Source organism: Tachyglossus aculeatus, chromosome 10 (genome assembly GCF_015852505.1).
Source record: "Tachyglossus aculeatus isolate mTacAcu1 chromosome 10, mTacAcu1.pri, whole genome shotgun sequence".
In the NCBI taxonomy this organism is placed as follows: domain Eukaryota; kingdom Metazoa; phylum Chordata; class Mammalia; order Monotremata; family Tachyglossidae; genus Tachyglossus; species Tachyglossus aculeatus.
The window spans coordinates 45,363,812-45,384,165 of NC_052075.1; the positions used below are offsets into that span (position 1 = coordinate 45,363,812).

General features: G+C 49.3%; 1 protein-coding gene across 1 annotated transcript in view; it reads right to left on the bottom strand.

Annotated features, from left to right (window-relative positions):
* PLXNA4 (plexin A4) overlaps positions 1-20,354 on the bottom strand; it is a 423,674-nt gene that overhangs the window by 245,354 nt on the left and 157,966 nt on the right. Inside the window, exon 3 of the mRNA XM_038752091.1 lies at positions 16,087-16,269. Coding sequence (XP_038608019.1) covers positions 16,087-16,269 — 183 coding nt within the window. The remainder of the gene's footprint in view (positions 1-16,086; positions 16,270-20,354) is intronic.

Consider the following 20,354-nt stretch of genomic DNA (forward strand, 5'->3'; position numbering starts at 1 on the left):
CCTTGGGCAAGTCACTTAACTTCTCCACGCCTCAGTTACCTCACCTGTAAATGGGGATTAAGAGGGTAAGTGCTATGTGAGACAGGAACTGTGTCCAACCTAACTTGTACCTTCTCCAGTGCTTAGAACAGGGCTTGGCACATTGCAAGTGCTCAACAAGTACTGTAATTATTATTACTATTATTACTAAGTGTGGTCTGCTCACAGCAAATCTCGCCCCAGGCTATCCGCAGCTGAAGGCTGGTGAGCTGCTGCTGCTCCTGCTACTGACTACAGGACGGGATGGGACAGGAAACACAAACAAGCCCGATACATTACCATAATTGCATCTCCGGAAACATGCAAAGCATTCATTTTCCCTTCACATCTATAATGTTACAAGAACTAGGGATGAAAATACAGCCATGCACTCTGTAGCTTGGCAGACAAAAAGACCTACACATACACATTATATATATGCACATACACACACACGTATACATATGTATACATATATTCATATGAATGTGTGTATATACACACACATACACACACTTCCAGAGACAAGCTCGGGGGTTTATAAGGAGGGTACGTCAGAAAGGGTAAAACAGCATCACCTCAGACTCCAGCATCTAAAAGCAAAGGGCATCAACTGGGCAGGCCCCGGGTATCTTGCCCGGACCCCACCCACAAACAGAAGACACCACTGTTCGTGATTAGCCAGCTGCCAATTTAAAGGACATGTAAGAAGATGGGCAGAGGGGAGCTGTTTTCTTGAGTCTTGTGAGTGGCTAGCCCCCTTTATTTTAAGTTTTCTAGGGAAACACGCTTTGAAAGATATTTTTCTTTTTGAATTGGAATTAAACCTTCCTGGCCATTATCTGTAATTTGGAAGAACCCGCCAGCAAAACTGAGCCGAAACAAAGGTGAAGCGGAGCCATCTGCTTTCCCTGGCAGCGCTGAGGAGGAAACAAACGGCAGTGAGTGGCCGAGAGTAAATTTGATTTTGGACATTCTTTCGGTTGGAAGACACATTAGGGGGTTTCAGACTGGCTAGGAAGGAAGCAATTACGGCACCGATGCCCGATTTCGAACAGGACACTGACCATTAGAACTTCCCAGATTAGCTCGAATGAAAAAACCAAAACAAAAACCAACAACCCCCTTATCATTACTCCAGTTTTCCCGTCACACCTCTAATCACGGTAATGACAGGAACCACTCAATGGTGCGGGCACAGTTTCTATGCCAAATGTGTAATCCCAGGACTGGGGGGGTGGCAAGGGTACAGAGGTCATTCGGATGTGAAAATTCTTATCGTCCCATCTTATGGTCCAGGTGCAGTGGTGATATGAACTGGAATGTGATAAATGAGGTTATTCACAATCCACTTCCACCTGGCGCCTCGGGGTTCCAGGCCATAAAAAGCCTTTCAAGACCCTGCAAGTCTTCACCTAGCCCAACTGTCCTCCTCCCTCCCAGCAGACTCCCCCAAGAACCGCTCTAACCCACAACAGCTGGGCTGCGGGGCTCTGTGTCCCCTCAGACGCTGGCCCATGGTGGGATGCTCTCTCTGGATCTCCATCTCCACCCCAGCCTCCTCCTTCATGCTTGGCCTCCCGAGCCAACTCTCAGACAGGCTACGAGGATGGATTCAATTTTCCGGCTCGCACACGCGTAATCTGGAGAGCCTCGGCGAGGGACACCATGTGCCTTCCAATTAACCCTCTCCAGGCTTCTTGGTGACAGAGATAATGAGTGGGTGGCTCTCCCCCCAAATTATCAGAGCAGGCAGAACTAAAGCCCCGCCTCAGGATTTCGGGCCCAGCATGGGCTGAGAACTTGAGGCCTGACCCGGCCCAAGGTGCGCAGCAAGGATGAAGCTGAACCAAAGCAAATTGGGCCCAACCTCGTGCCCGGATTGGGGAGGGGACTTGGGGGAGAAGGTCTGGGACAGTGGGCCGGGCATCCCAGTGAGCGGGCAGGGACTTTAACACAAGCCAGGTGCTGGGCGAAGCCTGGGCCTGGCGATGCTGGTCTCACTGTCCTCCCCGGCCTAAAGTGATCTGAGATAGAGTGATGAAGGGACCAGCCCCAGCCTCCCCGATTTCAACCTGCCCTGGACTGTGCCCAGCTGTCCAAGGCCCAAGGGCTGGATCCAGGGCTCCGTCATGACTCTCCGTCCCAGGATCAAGTCCTCTCACTCCTTTTCTAGAAGAGAGAAACTTTCTTCCGGGCAATCGGCCAGAAGTCTGCTAAATTTTTGTTCCACCATCCTTGAACATTCCCCCTGACTTTGGGATCTCTGCTGTGACAGGCTCTGCCTTCAGCTGGAACCATGAAAGAAAGCGATGCTTTCCAAAACACTGTTTTCCAAGACCCTCCCTCTACCAGGAATACCCCAAGCTCAGCTAAACCTCATCGATTAAACCGACAGCCCCTCCAGAGCAGACTTCCTTCCCCTGAAGCAGTGTGGCCTATGGAAACACGATGGACCCGGGAGTCGGAAGACCTGCATTCTAATCCCCTCTCTGCAATGACTGTTGTGTGACCTTGGGCAAGTCACTCAACTTCTCTGTATCTCAATTTCCTCATCTTTCAATGGGGATCATTACCTGTTCTTCTTACTTGGACCGTGAGCCCTATGTGGGACAGGGACTGAGTCCAACCTGATTATCTTGTATCTACCCCACATTAAGTAGAGTGTTTGACACATAGTAAGTGCTTAAGTACTATAATTATTATTATTCTGGCCTGGGTCTTGGGGCAAGAATGGAACTCATTCACCACATTTCTTCCTGTGCCCTCACACATCTGCTACACACTAAGCAATGAATGAGAGGCTCCTAGAAAACCCACCTGGACGACTACTGGAATCCTTGAAAGTCAACCTGAGCTAGCTGTCGGCAGCAGGAATAAAATACATGTCATCGCCTAAATGGCAACGGGAATTGTCATGTTACTAGGACACAGTTTGTGGTAATGATACCAATTAACATCTCTCCCCGTTTAACAGTTTCCAGTACATGATGAAAATAGCAACGCATGTGGTGTTGAGATATATAAAACAGCACGGGGAATCAATCCTGGAAGGACTATGCAAGTTCTCATCTAGGGAGAGGGGTGAGCTGAGAGCGGGAACAAGAACAAGGTAGGAGTGGTGACTGCAGAGAAGCCAATGCTCTCCTGGCTCCCCAGTGCTGCCCTAGCCCCCACACTTGGATGTAGTCTTGTGGCTAAGTACCAGCCCACCTCCTCCCTAATGCTACCCAAAAAGTAAAGCCAATAAAATGTGTGTTTTTTCTTCCAGGCCCACATGAGTCATGCTTGGCTCTGGGCCCATGGCCCGGTTACTATCTTCAAGGTTGCCCTCCAGACAAACGACTTCCTACCACACAGAGAAAGGAGTGGCAACTCTCGACTTTCTGACACTAAACAGCAACCAGGGACAATAATTAAGGAAATGGAAGGGGCTGTGTGAGGGCTGGGGCCGGCTGGTTCCTGGAAGCATTCCAAGTGGTCACTTAGTGTGCAAATCCCTTTTTGGGCAGCTGCCTTGGGCTGAGGACAGGTGAGCGTGACACTGGGGATCAACTAGCCCTCCACTACTGGTTCTTCCAGGACTCAGGATGGCCCAGGGTGAGAACCTTGGGGAAGAGCCTCTCAGTTTGCCTTTTTTTGCCCAGTACAGATCTCTCTCCCTCTCCCCTACCTATCCCCCTCTGTCCCTCCTTCCCTCCCTCTCTCTCATGATCTCTATTCAGAAGCAAATGACCAAGCCAGTTGAGGAACAGCAGAAAACAAACCCTCTTGAGGCAGTTAAATGTTTCTGCCCAGACCAAAAGTCATGAGATGTGACTTGAGATTGAATGGGTCAGATCCCTGGACCCATCAGGATTTCCCTCCATCCTTCTACTGTCCGGGCCCAGAGCTTTCCAAGGAAATAACACGATCTTAGACCCCTTCCTTTCTCTGCTGTACTGGGTGGGAATCAGATGTGGGCAAGCAGGAAAAAAGGTTTTTGTCCCTTTAACATCTCACTCCACCCAGTTACAGCAGCTCATTGCTCTGAGGGTCTGGCCCATCATGGCCCAGTGGGATAGGTAAAGGGCACTAGCTGGTGTTCATTCATTCATTCAGTCAGTCATATTTATTGAGCTCTTACTGTGTGCAGAACACTGTACTAAGTGCTTGGGAAGTACAAGTAGGCAACATATAGAGATGGTCCCTACCCAACAATAGGTTCACAGTCTAGAAGGGGGAGACAGACAACAAAACAAAACATGTGGTCAGGTGTCAAGTCATCAGAATAAATAGAAGTAAAGCTAGATGCACATCATTGACAAAATAAATAGAATAGCGTGGCTCAGTGGAAAGAGCCCGGGCTTTGGAGTCAGAGTTCATGGGTTCGAATCCCGGCTCCGCCAATTGTCAGCTGTGTGACTTTGGGCAAGTCACTTCACTGGGCCTCAGTTACCTCAACTGTAAAATGGGGATTAAGATTGTGAGCCCCTGTGGGACAACCTGATCACCTTGTAACCTCCCCAGCACTTAGAACAGTGCTTTGCACATAGTAAGCATTAATAAATGCCATCAAAAAATAGTAAATATGTACAAGTAAAATAGAGTAGTAAATCTGTACAAAAACATATATACAGGTATTGCAGGGGAGGGGAAGCAGGTAGGGCAGCAGGGATGGGGAGGGGGAGAGGAGAAAGGGGGCTCAGTCTGTTCAGCTCTCAAAAGTTAAATTGGGCCCCCTCGGCATCATCAACCTCAAAATATCAATTTGTGATTTTATATATAGATGGGCATCCTCGATTATGTGTATGTATGTGCATGCATGCACACACACACACACACACACACACACACACACACACACACACTCTCACAGATTCAAAATGGAAAAAAAATCTGCTGAAGCCGCATGGTGGTTCATTTTCCCAGTCCCAAATGAAATTGAAATCAATACTTTAAATCGAAAAACAAGTGGCAAGGGAACACGGACTTCAATCCAGCCTGTGGGAGGGAATGCATGTACTATCCAGGGCACAGTCTGTCTCCATGACAAGAGCCCCAGGGCTGCAGGTGGGCCACATGACTGAGTTGGGTGCTCCCAGCCCCATCCCTTCCTGGGTACACTCAGATAAGTTGATGCTCCATGTCTCAGTTTCCCCGACTGTCTCTCCTGGGAATTTGACCATGAGAGAGGCAATGAGATCTAAGGTTCCGCCATGTGGGAAGTTGTGCCTCTCAAACTGGTGTCACTGCAACTGCTCCTATGACACTCTGCAAAGGCCTTGATTGATGCCCGGTTGGCCCAATGACAGAGCATCTACTGCGGATGGCCAGGCTCCGGGGGGGGGCAGAAGAAATGGGGAGTGGGGACCCCAGCTTTCCAATCCTTTAAGAAAGATGAGGAAGGGCTGTTTCCCACAATACTGCCACCCTGCTGATCTTTCCTCCCCACTACTCTACCCCCTCACTCCAGGCCCGTTCTGGCTTATACAAACCCCAGGAAGCCCAGCCCTCTAGCTCAACCATCCCACAGCATGACACAATGCAGGTGGACAGCCTCAGTGATGGCTCGTCAGGGAACCACAGAATTAATCCAACGGTAGGCTCCTGCAGGGCAGGGAACGCATACTTCACTGCTCTTCTACTTTCCCAAGTGCATGTTTCCCAAGTGCAAGTTTTTCTGCATGCACCTTATACTGAAGCTCGAGCTAGTGGAAAGAAAACAGGGCTGGGAGTCACAAGCTCTGAAATTTGCCATTCGGGTGACCTTGGGCAAATCACTTCTCTTTGCCTCAGTTTCCTCATCTGTTATATGAGGATTCCATACCTGTCTCCTTCCCCCTTAGACTGTGGGCCCCATGTGGAACTGGTACTGTGTCCCACCCTATTATCTTTATCTACCCCAGAGCCTAATATAGTGCTTGACATATAGTAAGTGCTTAAAAAAAATCATCATTATAATTCCTACTAATATACCCTGAGCCCCATATGGGACTGGGACTGTTTCCGACCTGACTGCATCAAACCCGGCACTCAAAATAGTGTTTAACACATAGTAAGCACTTAATAATGCAATAACTATTAATAAGAGCAATAATAACTGTGCTCTGTTAAGTGCTTACTATGTACAAGCACTGGGGTAGATACCAGGTTATCAGGTCGGACATAGTCCCCGTCCCCCTTGAGGCTCCTACTGCCAATCTGTCTACCCACCCAATCCTTCCTGAGAGACGGAGTGTTTTAGAGATGTGAGAACAAACCTGAAGGGTTAGAAGGGCAGAGCCAGACTGAGCCCTCAGGATCTCCCAGGAAGTGCTTAATAAATAACATTGATTGTTCAATTGATGAGTGTCTGTGCCAGGATTCTGTACTGTCCTTTAAACCACTGGTCCAGGTTAAGGGAGATGGTGGGAGCCAGATGTGGGGTGAGCAGCAGAGAGACTGGTGGGCAGGCAAGCAGAGGAAGGGGTCGGGCAAGTGGCAACCCTGTTTAATAGGTGATGGTGGTGGCAGTGGTAACGGAAGCTCCAGCTGCAGGAGGGTTGCAGAGGAGAGGAAGCTAAAATCAGTTACTTAGCCGTCTGCCACCAGAGAGCTTCTGGCCCAGAGCACGAGACTGTCACCCACGGTAAATTTAGCCCCGATGATATCACCCTGCGGAATGGTATCAGGCCACGGGGTCCACCTGACCAGCTCTTCTGGGGATGGGTTCTGCCCCACCTTCTCATTGAGAGACTAAGAGTAATCACCATGGAAAATCACTATAAGGTACTTGCTTATTTCTTATGCTAAATCTAGCCTGGGCAATTTCACTAAGGCCTATGAACAATAACCAACAATCTGCCTGCTGGGACTTCTTGTCCATGCAGATCTTGAAACAAGGAATCCTGGACATCAGGTCAAGATTAAACGAGAGAACACAGCTTCATCCCTGTCTGTTGCAGTAGCATCAATAAATCAGTGGTATTTACTGAGCACTTAACTATGTGCAGTGTGCTGTGCTAAGTGCTTGGGAGAGAACCACAGAATTGGTAGACATGTTCCCTGCCCACAGTGAGCTTACAGTCCTTAGGCGGAGACAGACATTAATATAAATAATGCCATGGAGGTTCCTCTAGCTGGGTGCATCTGATGCACTAAGTAGCTCACCTATCAATCAGTGGCATTTATTGAGCATTTACTCTGAGTAGAGCACTCGGAGATAAGCCCTGAGAGAATAAAAATGAAGTGGCCAAAGTTCCTGCCTCAAGGGGTTTATAATCTATTGGGGGAGACCAACACGAAGAAATCACAGGTAAGCCAAGTGACCTCAAATAAACCACCAGGGCATATTATGGGATGGGGGGAAGGCTCAGAAAATAGTAACAGCAGGCAATGGGGGAGTTTAAGGGGAAACCAAGATTGCTAAATCGAAGACTAGAAATCCAATCCTGCCACACTCCCACTAAGGAAAGCCCTTTTGTTCTCATTTGTATAAACTCGTGTCATTCCAAAAAACTATTACTCCTACAAACCACCTGGAAAGTCTGTAGGAGGAACTCCAAAAACTGACACTGAAAAGCAGGTTGGCACATCTGCTCTGTAGCGTACAGAGTGGAGAGATGCAGGCAGTGGTGGGAAAAAACACCTCTAATAAGGGTCAACATCAGAGCAGCAGGATGACTTCAAATCACAAACACACATACAGGCGGCATTTTGGGGAGATGCAAAATTAGCTCAGACTGAGAGCGATTCATCGTACAAAAAGCAAGATGAGATTTCTTCCCCCTCCCGCCCATCTTTTTAATTAAAAGTTAGCTCATAAATCAAAGACCTTGTTTTCTGGCCTGCAGGAGGTGACACAGAGAAAAGCTCTGCTTTCTTTAGTCAACAACACACTTCCCAGCCTGCTTTTTCTTTGCTCTGACCCAGGTTCCATGTCACAGGTTCATATCCCATTTACATCGCTCTCCCTCACCAGTCTCCCCTCCGTCCCTCCTCCATCCTGCTGGGATTCCAGGCAATTCATTAGAAGAAACAGCTGACCTTCATTGAAGGTGGGACCCCCTTCATGGGCCTCCCTCCTCTGCAGCACGCACACACGTACGTTCAGACCTGGCTATTCCCTTCAATAATGACCTGGGGTGGCCACATCACTTCCTTGAGGAGGGAGTCAGAGTGCATAGGTCAGAGTTCGAATTAGGCACTGATCTTGCAAAGAGATTCTGAAAGTCACAATATTATTCCCCTGGGTTTCTCCAACCTCTCTCTCCTTAGCAGCTTAAGTTACGCTTCACGTACATCGCATCATATGATCCTCATAACAACCCCCAACAGGCAGGAGATAGGGGTTAAGAACACCTCCCCGGTTCACAGAAAGAGAAACTGAAGCAGGAAGCAATCCATCCATCCAAAGTCAATATCACATTGAGGGTACAGCCAGGCCTGGAAGTTAGACTTGGACAATCAATCAACCAGTCGTATTTATTGAGTGATTACTGTGTGCAGAGCACTATATTAAGTGGTTGGGAGAGTACAGTGTAACAGATACATTCTCCGCTCACAGCTTCCCTGGGCCTCGGGAAGCACAAGGGGTGTCATCATAGTGGCTGGTCCCAAAGGACTCTAGCGCTCAGATGCTACAGTGCAGCCCACTCAGCCTTCTGTACTTCCTCCAGGAAAGAGTCCTCAGAGCCCCAACTTCATCAGGGGAGTGAAGAGCAGCTCCAGGTTAACATTTCCCCCAATGGACAGAGGCCTCAGCCACAAGAGGCCCCTTGCTGGGACTCCTGTGCAGCCACCGACTGGTCGGAAGAAGTGGATGACTGACCTCCACCTGAGGATCCCAAAGCACTTTGCAAACCCACACCCCCCTAGTGACCCAATGGTCCTACAAAGAAGGGAGGAAGAAGGATTATCCTCATTTCTCAAATGGGGAAACTGAGTCCCAGAAAAGACAACTGCCATTCAGCACCATGCAAGTCAGCAGCTGGGGGCAGAACCCAGATCTTATGGCTTCCATGGGTCTAGGATACGTCTGCCCCCTCCCCTTATCCACTGATTTTTCCTCCCCTCAGCCGACTTTGATAGAGAACGGGAGCAAAGGCCTAAGTAGCGGATCTCCTTCTGCTGCCTCTGGACCCAAGCCCCTCGACAATAATCAAACCCAAGGAGGAGGATTAAATTATAGCTAAGCTAATTATGGGAATCGCACTTAGGCAGGCTGCCGGGAAGGGAGGTCAGCTGGCAAGAGGCATTAAAATTAAAGGCAGATGCAAGAGGCACTTAAAAAAGCAACTGGGAGACAAATTTCCCCAGCACAAGGAAGGGAAAGAGGCCGCTCCAGCGTTTCCAAAGCGCTGTCCATCTGGGCATTAGATGGAGCATTTGACAGCTAAATTGCTCCACTCGGTCATAGCTGGAAAGCAGAAGCGACCGAGTCAGAGTTACACAGATTAGATGACGTGGTGCTAATTTCCCGGAGAAAAAGATGGAGGGAGGTACAAGAGTAGATCTGGGGCGACCAAGGAAATGTCACCTTTCCGATCCCTTTGCCTCGTTCCCTGGATCCCTAAGACCCACGGGGACTTAGGCCAATGAGGACTAGCAGTCTCAACTGCTGGAACTTGTTTCCAGCTCTGCCGCTTCCCTGCTTTGTGACCTTGAGTAAGTCATTTGACTTCTCTGTGCCTCTATTTCCTCATCTGTAAAATGAGTATGCAATACTTGTTCTCCCTCCTACTTGGACCGTGAGCCCCATGTGGGACAAGAACTGCGTCCAACCTGATTATCTCTTGGTCTTTAACAAATACCACAACTATTGAAACTGATCAAGAAAACCATTTAAAGAAATCAATTTATAACACAGCAGCACATGCGGACACACTTCACTTAGGGCCCAGGTCTGACACCACTTCCCTTCTCCTCCTCCTCTTGCTTATCATGTCTTTCTCTTTCTACCTCTTTTGTTGTCTTGGTTACATGGCCAGACTCCTGATACGCTGCTAGTTTTCATTTTAATGATATGTTCTCGTAAAGCACAATATTTTACTTCAATTGCATGTGTCACTGGATAAATTCCTTTGGCGTGTCTGACATTTGTGTACCAGCCGGAACTGTAACGTTTGATTTGGGGTGTTTCAGCAGTACTTCCCCAGATTTTATGTCTCTGCATCTAATTTATAAGCTGGATCTTTCTATATAGAAATATATGTAATGATTCAATTGAAAAAATGGTACACATATCAATAAATCCCAAACTGGCAAAACTTCTCCCAAACCATCTCTTTGATTCAAGCAGCCTGGCAAAAAGCACTTTGGGAGGAGTCAAAGGAATCAGTGCTTCTTAAGGGACCTTTTACTGAGGACTGTAAGCCTCCTATGGGCAGGGAATGTGGCCGCTAATTCTGTTGTATTGTACTCCCCCAAGCACTTAGTAGAGTGCTCTTCACACAGTGAGCGTTCAGTAAATAGACTGGTAGATTGATTGGCTTCAGAGTACTTTTCACTGCCACCTGGAGTCTCTGATTCTCCCCAGGGCACCCGAACAAGACGGGGAATGGCTTGAACAGGAGGGCTCTGGATGGCTTACTCACTTTTCTCAGCCAGCCGCAGATCAAGTTCTGGTGGGCTGCAGAGTTCTACAAGGAGCCCCCGCCCCAACAACCAACTGTTAGTGACCACCAGCTGCTCTGTCCCCCCTAGTCCCAGAATGAGCACACCTGTACTGGAAACTTTCGCTTCCAGATGTATGGGTGTTCATAGGATCCTGCCAGGTGCATGTATACACAAACACACACACACACACACACACACACGTACTCACACCATCATCCCCCACCTCCCCAGAGCAGCCCAGGAGGAAGTTAGAGGACTAGTTTATGGAAAGAATATTATCAAGAGGCAGGGCTCTCAACCTCTGCTGGAGTCAACATGAGGAAACAGGCTTGAAAATTGCAGCAGGATCATTAGAATTCGACTCAAGGGAGAACCTCTAGGCTCTAAGGGTGATGGGATTGTGAGGGGGAGCTTCCCCAGGGATCTTTCCAAAGAGGATAAAACAGCTTTCAGACAGGTTTGAATTTTTTTATAGCATTTGTTAAGTGCTTACTATGTGCCAGGCGCTGTTCTAAGTGCTGCGGTAGATACAAGCTAATCAGCTTAGATATAGTCCATGTCCCATGGTGGGGGCTCACAATGTTATTCCCTTTTTTTTACAGATGAGGTAACTCAGATAAGTGAAATGACTGCCCAGGGTCACACAGCAGACATGTGGTAAAGCCAGGATTAGACCCCAGGTCCCTCTGACTCCAAGACCTGTGTTCTAGCCAGTAAGCCACGCTGATTCTCAAACCTTAACCAAGATTGCTTCCCAATTTGCCTGGGTCGGTGGGCATTGCCCCCAAAAGCCAACTACCATCTCAGAAGGTCAAGAGAGCATGAAGACAATCCACCAGTCGACTTTCATGTTTCCTGCCCCTTAAACAGGAAAGGCCTTGTAAACCATCCTAACTGATTTCAGTCATGAGGCCCATTGCAGGGTGGGAATCGGGGCATGAAGGGGTTCCCCCCACCACCACCACCCCCGGCAACTGGAGGTCTTTCTTCTAGTCAGATGAAAAGATGGTCTACCCATGCACTCCTGCACACTCAGCCCTACTACGCAACCTGTCCCAGAGCTGGATGGATCCCATAGACAAGATCACACACACAGATCACCAAACCACCCAACGGAGAGGAGAGTCAGCTGGTTTCATAACCTGTCAGACCCAATGCAGATTTCTACCCAACACTCTAATTCTGTACGGTGGGAAGCAGGCCCAGGGGATGTGTGGCTAGGCCTCATTCATTCATTCAATCGTATTTATTGAGTGCTTACTGTGTGCAGAGCACTGTACTAAGTGCTTGGGAAGTACAAGTCGGCAACAAGGTCCCTACCCAGCAACGGGCTCACAGCCTCAGTGGTCCCACTTAGGACACACCCTGTGTTAAACAACCCACAAATCTGTCCATCTTCTCCCTGCATGGTCTTAGGTGTGAAACTGTGACCCAAAGAAGGTTGAAAAGAACTTGAATGCGTACCTGAGAAGAGTCAACTGCTGTGCCTCCATGGGAATGAGACCTTGGGTGCCATTTTCCTTCTGCCCCTGCCACTCCAAAATATACAAACTAAAGTCCTGAGACCCAGAACCTCACATTGCCCACTCCTGCCCACAGTCCCAAGCCCAAGACTTCCCATCACTCAACAAGGAAGCTTTCAAAAGCTCATGTTCCAACACAGGAGATAATTGCAGGGTTCAGAGCAGCCAACTCAATCATTATGGCCGCTGAGCAGTGTCCATTGTTCCCTGGTTCCAGCGGCTCTCAAAACTTCCTGAAAACCTTCCTCACACTGCAAACTGGAAGCGCCTGGTCCTCTGCCCATGGGTGATTTGGGGCCTGATAGTCTCTGGAAGCTATTTCAAGGGAAGAGGGGGAGGAGGAAGAGGAGGAGGAAGAGAGGTGGAGGGAGAAGGGAAAACATTCCCATTGTTTTAAAAAAAGAAAAATCCTCTCCGAATTTTATTTTTTATTATTTCAAATAACACAACCAGAGGGCTGGTTTCCCGTTCCCAGCTCAGCGTCTCCCTCGTCCGCTGTGCTGAGTCTGCACAGGAGCCGGGTACCATTGAGCAGAGCCTTGAGAAGGGCTGTCACTGGGAGTCAGTGGAGTAGAAAGTTTGCTGCCGGGTCAGGGAGCCTCCATGAGCGTCCGTTGTTCCCTCCTTTGCCCGGATTCCCCTCCCTTCCCTGTCATTCCAAAAGACAAATCGAGTCTGTTCCCGTCAGCACACAAATACACTCATATCCAGGGGGCAAAGTGAGTGCCCACTGTCAAGCCCAAGTCAGGAAGTACCGCACAGTTATAGCACAAAGCTCCATTTTTGCCAAAGTGCCGGGCTCTGACCCGCCTCTTGACTCTGGGTATCGTTTTTCTGACTTTCGGTAGATCCAGCAGACATCCTCCCGTCCTCTGATCTGCATAGTCAGCTGGATAGGGGAGCTCTTGCCCAGGCTCCTGGACCTAATCTAAAGGCCCTGCTCAATGATGGGAGAGTGGTGGGGGGTTGGGGAGGGGAGCAGGGGAATAGAGACAATATGGTGGTCGGGGTTGGTGGAAAAGACAGATAGAAGGAAACAATCCGCAGGAACTCAGGAGAGGAGAGAGGCAGGTTGACAGATGGAAGCCCTAACCAGTCAACCTTGGGGTTGGCTTTGTTTGAAGCACTGTGGCTTAGTGGAAAGAGCATGGGCTTGGGAGTCAGAGGTCATGGGTTCTAATCCCGGCTCTGCCACTTGTTAGCAGTGTGACTTTGAACAAGTCACTTAACTTCTCTGTGCCTCAGTTTCTTCATCTGTAAAATGGGGATTATGACTGTGAGCCCCATGTGGGACAACCTGATAACCTTGTATCTATCCCAGTGCTTAGAACAGTGCTTGGCACATAGTAAGTGCTTAACAAATACCATCATTATTATATTATTATTTGCTAGCTTCCCTCTTCTTCCCTAAACCCGAGACCCAACCCTCCCCTCCCCAACTCTCCCATCCTTCCGCTGCTTCTCACCAAGGTTGCCAAGTTGATTGGTCAGACACTCCTGAAGCTGAGGCAGGTGGGCCAGATAACCAATCAAATCTTTGCATTAATATAGTAGATAGCAACAGAGCAAGGCTTCCAAGGTTAATCACAGAAAAGATGCAGTCAGACTCCTTCGGCGGGGAGACTAGTGTACGATGTTAACTGGGCACAGCAGGACATTAGCTCCTTCAAGACTTGAGGGCCGTCCATTCTAATAGGCTACAGCTCTAGAGCCCCAAATGGGTCCCTAATGGCCTATAAGATTTAAAGCACTGCCCAGAGAGTCTGGCTGACTCCTGGAACTACTTTTTCAGTAGGTGGATTTAGTGAAATGAAGTCTAACCACTTCCTGTAGCATACATTATTTCTTATGTCCCTTCCCTAAAGCCCGTCCGCTGGCCGGGGATCATTTCAGTTTTTTGTTTAGGTTTTTGGTTGGCATCTCCCACTTCCCCAACCACCCTAGTTCCAGGCTCGCGACCTGTACATCAATAAAGAAAATTAACCTTCTCGGCTACTGACCATGCAGATCCTGCAATGAGGCCTGGGCTGGTGGCCACAGGAAGCCCGGCAGCACCACAGTGCTACATTGCATCACTGGTGGAACAGGTATGGCCTCCTGGTGTTCCCGGACCGCCCTTTTCCAAGGACACTTTGGGGATAGGTTCAGATGCCCAACAGAGAAGGCATAAAGGGAACTTGGAGCTGTGTCATGTTCAATATGTTCTCCCACCTGGACTTGTCAACTCAACCGCGTCTTGGGAGCAGCTTGTACAAAACATTTCTAGAGATCCCCGAACAGTTGTCAGAATTTTATCAGGAAGAAGGAGGAATGGTTTCAAGCACCTGAGTGCAGTACCCTGTACTAAACACTTAGAAACATGAAGCACATTCCCAGCCTGCTAGGAGTTCACACTCTAATGGGAGAAAACTACAGCTAGAAACTAAAGTACTGACACTACGGTTAAGCAGATAGTTATCCATCCACATGTACATAAATATTCATGGCGCATACTACAAGTGGTCACAAAATACTTTTGAAATCAGCTTGTTGGGGGTGATTTATGGGGCAGTGGAGATTATATGGAACAATTTCTACAGTGTGAATCGGGTGCTATTATAGATGCCCTTCCAGAAGGGTGCAGGGTGGCAGCGACCAGAGGCAGGGAGAAAATACCCAGTGCAGCTTGTGAACAGAGTCAAGTTGTCAAGCTTAGTGATCTGGACAACCGCAAAGGGCCCTCCCCAGCCCCGTGATGGTCTGGGATATTCTAGGACCGCTTGAGGACTCAGATTGGCCCAAGGCAGTTCCAAGTCATTACTTTATGGGGTGTCCAAGCTGAGAGGAGCCTGACCCCTAAGGCCAGGACTGGGGCTATGTTGAGGCCGCTGTGGGGGGTCTGGTTGAGCTGTGGGGGGAAAGGGGAAAGGACAGTCTTAGAGAGGCTTAGATATAAGAGGAGCATCTACTTATGCCTAGTCCCTTGGAGGCCAACTGGAAGCATCATGTTTGGGTAGCATGAGAGCTATCACATGGGGCCAGGGACCCTGGTGACCTGTCATAAAGCCAGTGGCGCTCAATCCATGGGGCTGCCCACAGCCCCAGATGATTTGGCATGGTTGGTAGTTCAGGCTCTCCTCCAATCACGTACCTCAAATACCAACATGAGCTATGCAGCGTCCCACTCCCATAACCCCCATCTGAACCTCGATTTGTTTTCCTTCCTCTGGCCCACAGCGGGTCCCATCCCCCTGCTTGGCTCTCAAAATGAACCCTTCCCAGGGCCCTTGGGGTTAGAGGCCACTGGCTTCAGAGCAGGGACTAGATCCACCATCGATTCCAAGCCACCAGGGCCCCGTCCCCTTTCCAAATGAAACCCTCACCTGGGCTCCAGCCAGGCAGTGGTGGACATCAACCATGAGTGAACCCAGTTGCCAGGAAACCACTTTCATCCCAGCATTGCACTGTGAAAAGTTTTTTTTAAAGCCTGTTCCTCCATCTCCTCTGTCACTGTCTTCCCGACCATCAGCATAATCATGCCACCAGACCCGGGAGCCAGCTTCTCTCCAGGCCCCCGCACTGGTGGGCCAGACAGCATTGCCATTCAGGGGTTCCGGCGGCAGAGGATTGCTCAGAAAGAAACAGTTCTCCTGGGGCACACATAAGCCCCCTGGCTGGGGCCAGACCACCACCACACACTACCACAAGGTCCTTTTCTGCACCTACTGAGAGGGTAGAGTGGTCAGCCACCATAAAGCCTGAACTGTCCCGCTCAGCTCAGACAGACTGTCCACCAGCCCCAGGGCCTCCCTCACCATTCCAGGGAGGGAATCAAGCCTTTCTCTCCGTAACCGTGACGACCTCTGAGAGAAGGAGCACTTCCAGACACCGAGGATACTCACATCTCAGTTACCCCACTTCACCCTCCCCCGTCCATATCTACTGTCGCCTGGAGCCAACACCCTGGACCGCCCAGGGCCTTCCTTACCTTCTTCAGCTTGCCGCTCTTGGTACCCACGAAGGCCAGCGAGTGATTCTTGTAGACATAGGCGATGACCGAGGTCATGCGGTCTCCATCCTCCGTGAAGATGGGCAGGCCCCACACCATCTCCGAAACGCCCAAGGGGGCGTTCATATCCAGGCCACAGAAGTTATCATCAATGGTCAGGAGCTGGCGGGGCAGATGGGAAACAGAGATGGGAGGGTCAAAGAACAACACAGACCACAAAAATAATAATCATCATCAATGCTGCCTTTCTTAAGTGCTTACTACATGCCAAGCACTGTTCTACACATTGGAGTGGATATAAAATAATTAGATCATGATAGATCACAGATACCTCCTCTCCGCCTTTCAACCCCACAAATACTTTCTCAGCTGCTACTGCCCCTTGGGCTCTCTGGTCTTTGTTTGGCCCATTAAGTCAGCATCTGGGGCTTGAAAAGAGTCAAAACTGGCTCCCAGAAAGCCCAAGGACATGGCTAAATGGGAGGAGTCTGGGAGGAAGGAGACCTGGGTTCTAATCCTACAGCTCTTCCCAAGGTTCTCAGTCACCAATGATATTTAGTAAGTCCTTACTATGTGCAGAGCACTGTAATAAGTGCTTGGGAAAGTACAATACAACAAAATAAGCAGACATGTTCTCTGCCCATAACGGGCTTACTGTCTCGAGGGACTACAGTCATACCCTTCGCTCTCCCATTTGTACCTCCCTTACACTTCTTATACAGTGGGATTGATGGGTGTCAATCACTGGGAGCCCAAGGAAAGCAAAGCGCACCTGAGGCTCAGCCTGGACTAAACTCTGCCTCTTGGCAGATAGACCTCTCTTGTTTTCGGGGAAGTCAGGGTTATATTCCTCTTCCAGGCAAGGGGGAGCTGTGTGACCTCAGGCAAGACACTTAACCTCTCTGAGCTTCTGTTTCCAGGACTGTAAAAATGAGCAGAGCAACCCTGCCTTCTGAAAGCAGTATCTTAAGGACCAATGAGCTCATGTCTGTAAAAAGGCTTTGAGCTCCTTGAAGAAAGGTGTGAGAGAAAATACAAGGTGCCATTTTTTTTTTAAAAGGCTTAAATTCAGCCAAAGGAAAAGGCGTCTGGAGAACAGCGAGAGAGAGATCCTGCCAAGCCAAGTAGTGTGATGCTAGCCAGCTCACAGCTTTCCAAACCCCTCAAAGCGCCTTCTTTCCTGGAAATCAGGAGCCACCAGGCTCCAGCCTCAGGCGGAAGGGGAGGGATCCCTGCCCCTGGATCCGAGACGTGGCTAAGTGGGTGAGAGTCCTGGCTCGTCCCTCTCTGTGACCTCACCCGCTCCGGCACCAGGCGACAGCTACTTGGCAGGGACCCTCAGGGTCCTCAATCGATCCCACTTTACCCTTAAATTTCTGGTTCTGACAAAGTCTTGGGGGAAAAAAGCCCCATTGATACCCAGTGTGGCCCAGGTTTCAGAGAGCCCCAAGAGCCAGCCTGGCCTAGGAGAAGGAATAGGGAAGACCTCTTCTCAGTGTGCAACACAATGTGCAGCAATCTGCCCAGCCTCGAGGGAGACACACCCTCTCCCAGAAATCCAACAGCCTGTCCCTACCTTTTCTTTTTTATGGTAACTGTTAAGCGCTACTATGCGCCAGGTATTGGACAAAGCGTTGGGGTAGATAAAACCTAGTCGGGTTGGACACAGTCCCTATCCCACATGGAGCTCACAATCAAACTCCATTTTGCAGATGAGGTAACTAAGGCACAGAAAAGGGAAGTGACTTGCCCAAGGTCACACAGCAGACAACTGGCAGAGCTGGGATTAGAACCCAGGTCCTTCTGTCTCCCAAGCCTGTGCCCTATCCACTAGTTCACACTGCTTCTCCTCAATTAATCAAAGGTATTTATTGACTGCTTGCTTCTCCTCAATTAATCAAAGGTATTTATTGAATGCTTACTAAGTGCAGAGCACTGTACTAAGTTCTTGGAAGAGTGCAAGACAACAGAATTAGCAGGCACGTTCCTGCCCACAACCAGTTTCCAGTCTAGAGAGGGAAACAGACATTAATATAAACAATTTAAAATATATCATTTAAAGATATGTGCTGTGGGGTTGAGGGAGGGGTAAATATCCAATATTCAAAGGTCACAGATTCAAATACATAGATGATAGAGAAGGTAGAGGAAGCTGGGGAAAACAGGGCTTAATCAGGTAAGGCCTCTTGGAGGAGATATGACCTTAATAAGGCTTTGAACGTGGGGAGACTGGTGGCCTGGCATATCTGGAGGGAAAGGGAGTTCCAGGATACGGGGAGGATACGGGAAAGGGGTCGGTGGCAAGGCAGACAACGTCGGGGCACAGTAAGTAAGAGGAGTAAAGTGTGCAGGCTAAGGCTGTAGTGGAATATCAATGAGGTATGGTAGGAGTGGGCAATGTATTTGGACACCTTATTCCTGTAGGAGAAAAGTCATTTCTTAAAGGGCAGGGACTCTGTCCCCAGAAGGGCATGGGGTGGGAATCCAGTAAAGGTTCAGTTTATTTAAAAAAGCAAACAAAGGTCCTGGGAAGCAACCCATTTGGCTCCTTCCCCTCTCACTCCCCGCTTCTCCTCTCTAAGAGGGAGGAACAGAAATCTGATTGTGCTGGGGAGAGTACCAGAAAAGGAGGGGAACAGAGGGGAAAGGTGGCACGGTAAGAGAGGGGTAAAGGGAGGAGGGGAAAGAAACACTATCCCAATTGTGGTATTTGTTAAGCACTTACTATATGCCAAGCACTGTACTTGAAGCACTGTGGCTCAGTGGAAAGAGCCCGGGCTTTGGGGTCAGAGGTCGTGGGTTCAAATCCCAGCTCCACCAATTGCCAGCTCTGTGACTTCGGGCATGTCACTTAACTTCTCTGAGCCTCAGTTACCTCATCTGTAAAATGGGGATTAAGAGTGTGAGCCCCCCATGGGACAACCTGATCACCTTGTAACCTCCCCGGTGCTTAGAACAGTGCTTTGCACATAATAAGCACTTAATAAATGTTATCATTATTACTATGCAAGGTAGATTTTCTTGCAAGGTAGATGCAAGAAAATCAGGTCCCAAATGGGGCTCACAGTTTAAGTAGGAAAGAGAACAGTTATTGAATCCCCAGGCATAGAGAAGTTAAGTGACTTACCCAAGTCACACAGAAGGGGTGGGGCAGAACTGACATTAGAACCCAGATCCTCTGATTCCCAAGTCTTGCTCTTTCCACTACGCTATGCTCCTTATCATGGTGCTCAGTTATCTAGTTTTATACTGGACAGCCCAGATTTCAACAGCACTTAGTACAGAGCTCTGCACACAGTAAAATGCTTAATAAATATAAATGACTGAATGAACCCCCACCAGCTCAGCCCCTTCCTGTCACTCCCAGGATAGCAAGTTCCCCCCACTTCTGCTTTATTGTACTTTCCCAAGCACTTAGCACAGTGCTCTGCACACAGTAAGCACTTAATACGACTGAATGAATGAATGAATAGAGAAGCAACGTGGCCCACTGGAAAGAGCACGGGCTTTGGAGTCAGAGGCCATGGGTTCAAATCCCGGCTCCGCCAACTGTCAGCTGTGTGACTTTGGGCAAGTCACTTCACTTCTCTGGGCCTCAGTTACCTCATCTGTAAAATGGGGATTAAGACTGGGAGCCCTCTGGGGAACAACATGATCACCTTGTAACCTCCCCAGAGCTTAGAACAGTGCTTTGCACATAGTAAGTGCTTAATAAATGCCATCATTATTATTATTATTAATGAACCCCCACCATCTCAGCCTCTTCCAAGTACCCCCAGGATAGCAAGTTCCCCCCACGGCCCACCCCCTGGCAATCGCCCCCTGGATTCATTCATTCAATCATATTTATTGAGCGCTAACTGTGTGCAGAGCACTGTGCTAAGTGCTTGGGAAGTACAAGCTGGCAACATATAGAGACGGTCCCTACCCAACAGTGGGCTCACAGTCTAGAAGATAGCAAGTCCCCACTGCCCACAGCTCAGCCCTCTCCAGTAGCCCCCAGGATATCAATTTCCCCCACCCCCCCAACCCCCATGAGCTCAGCCCCTTCCAGTCTCCCCCAGGGTAGCAAATCTCCCCCTCCCCACCCCAAACCAACCAGCTGAACCCCATGCAGTCACCCCCAGAGCAGCAAGTCCCTCCCCGGGCCAGCCCAGCCCTCTCCGGCCACCCCCAGAGCAGTAAACACCCCTGACCAGCCAGCTCCCTGCCCACCTTTACCCCCAGGGCAGCAGGGCAGCCTCCAC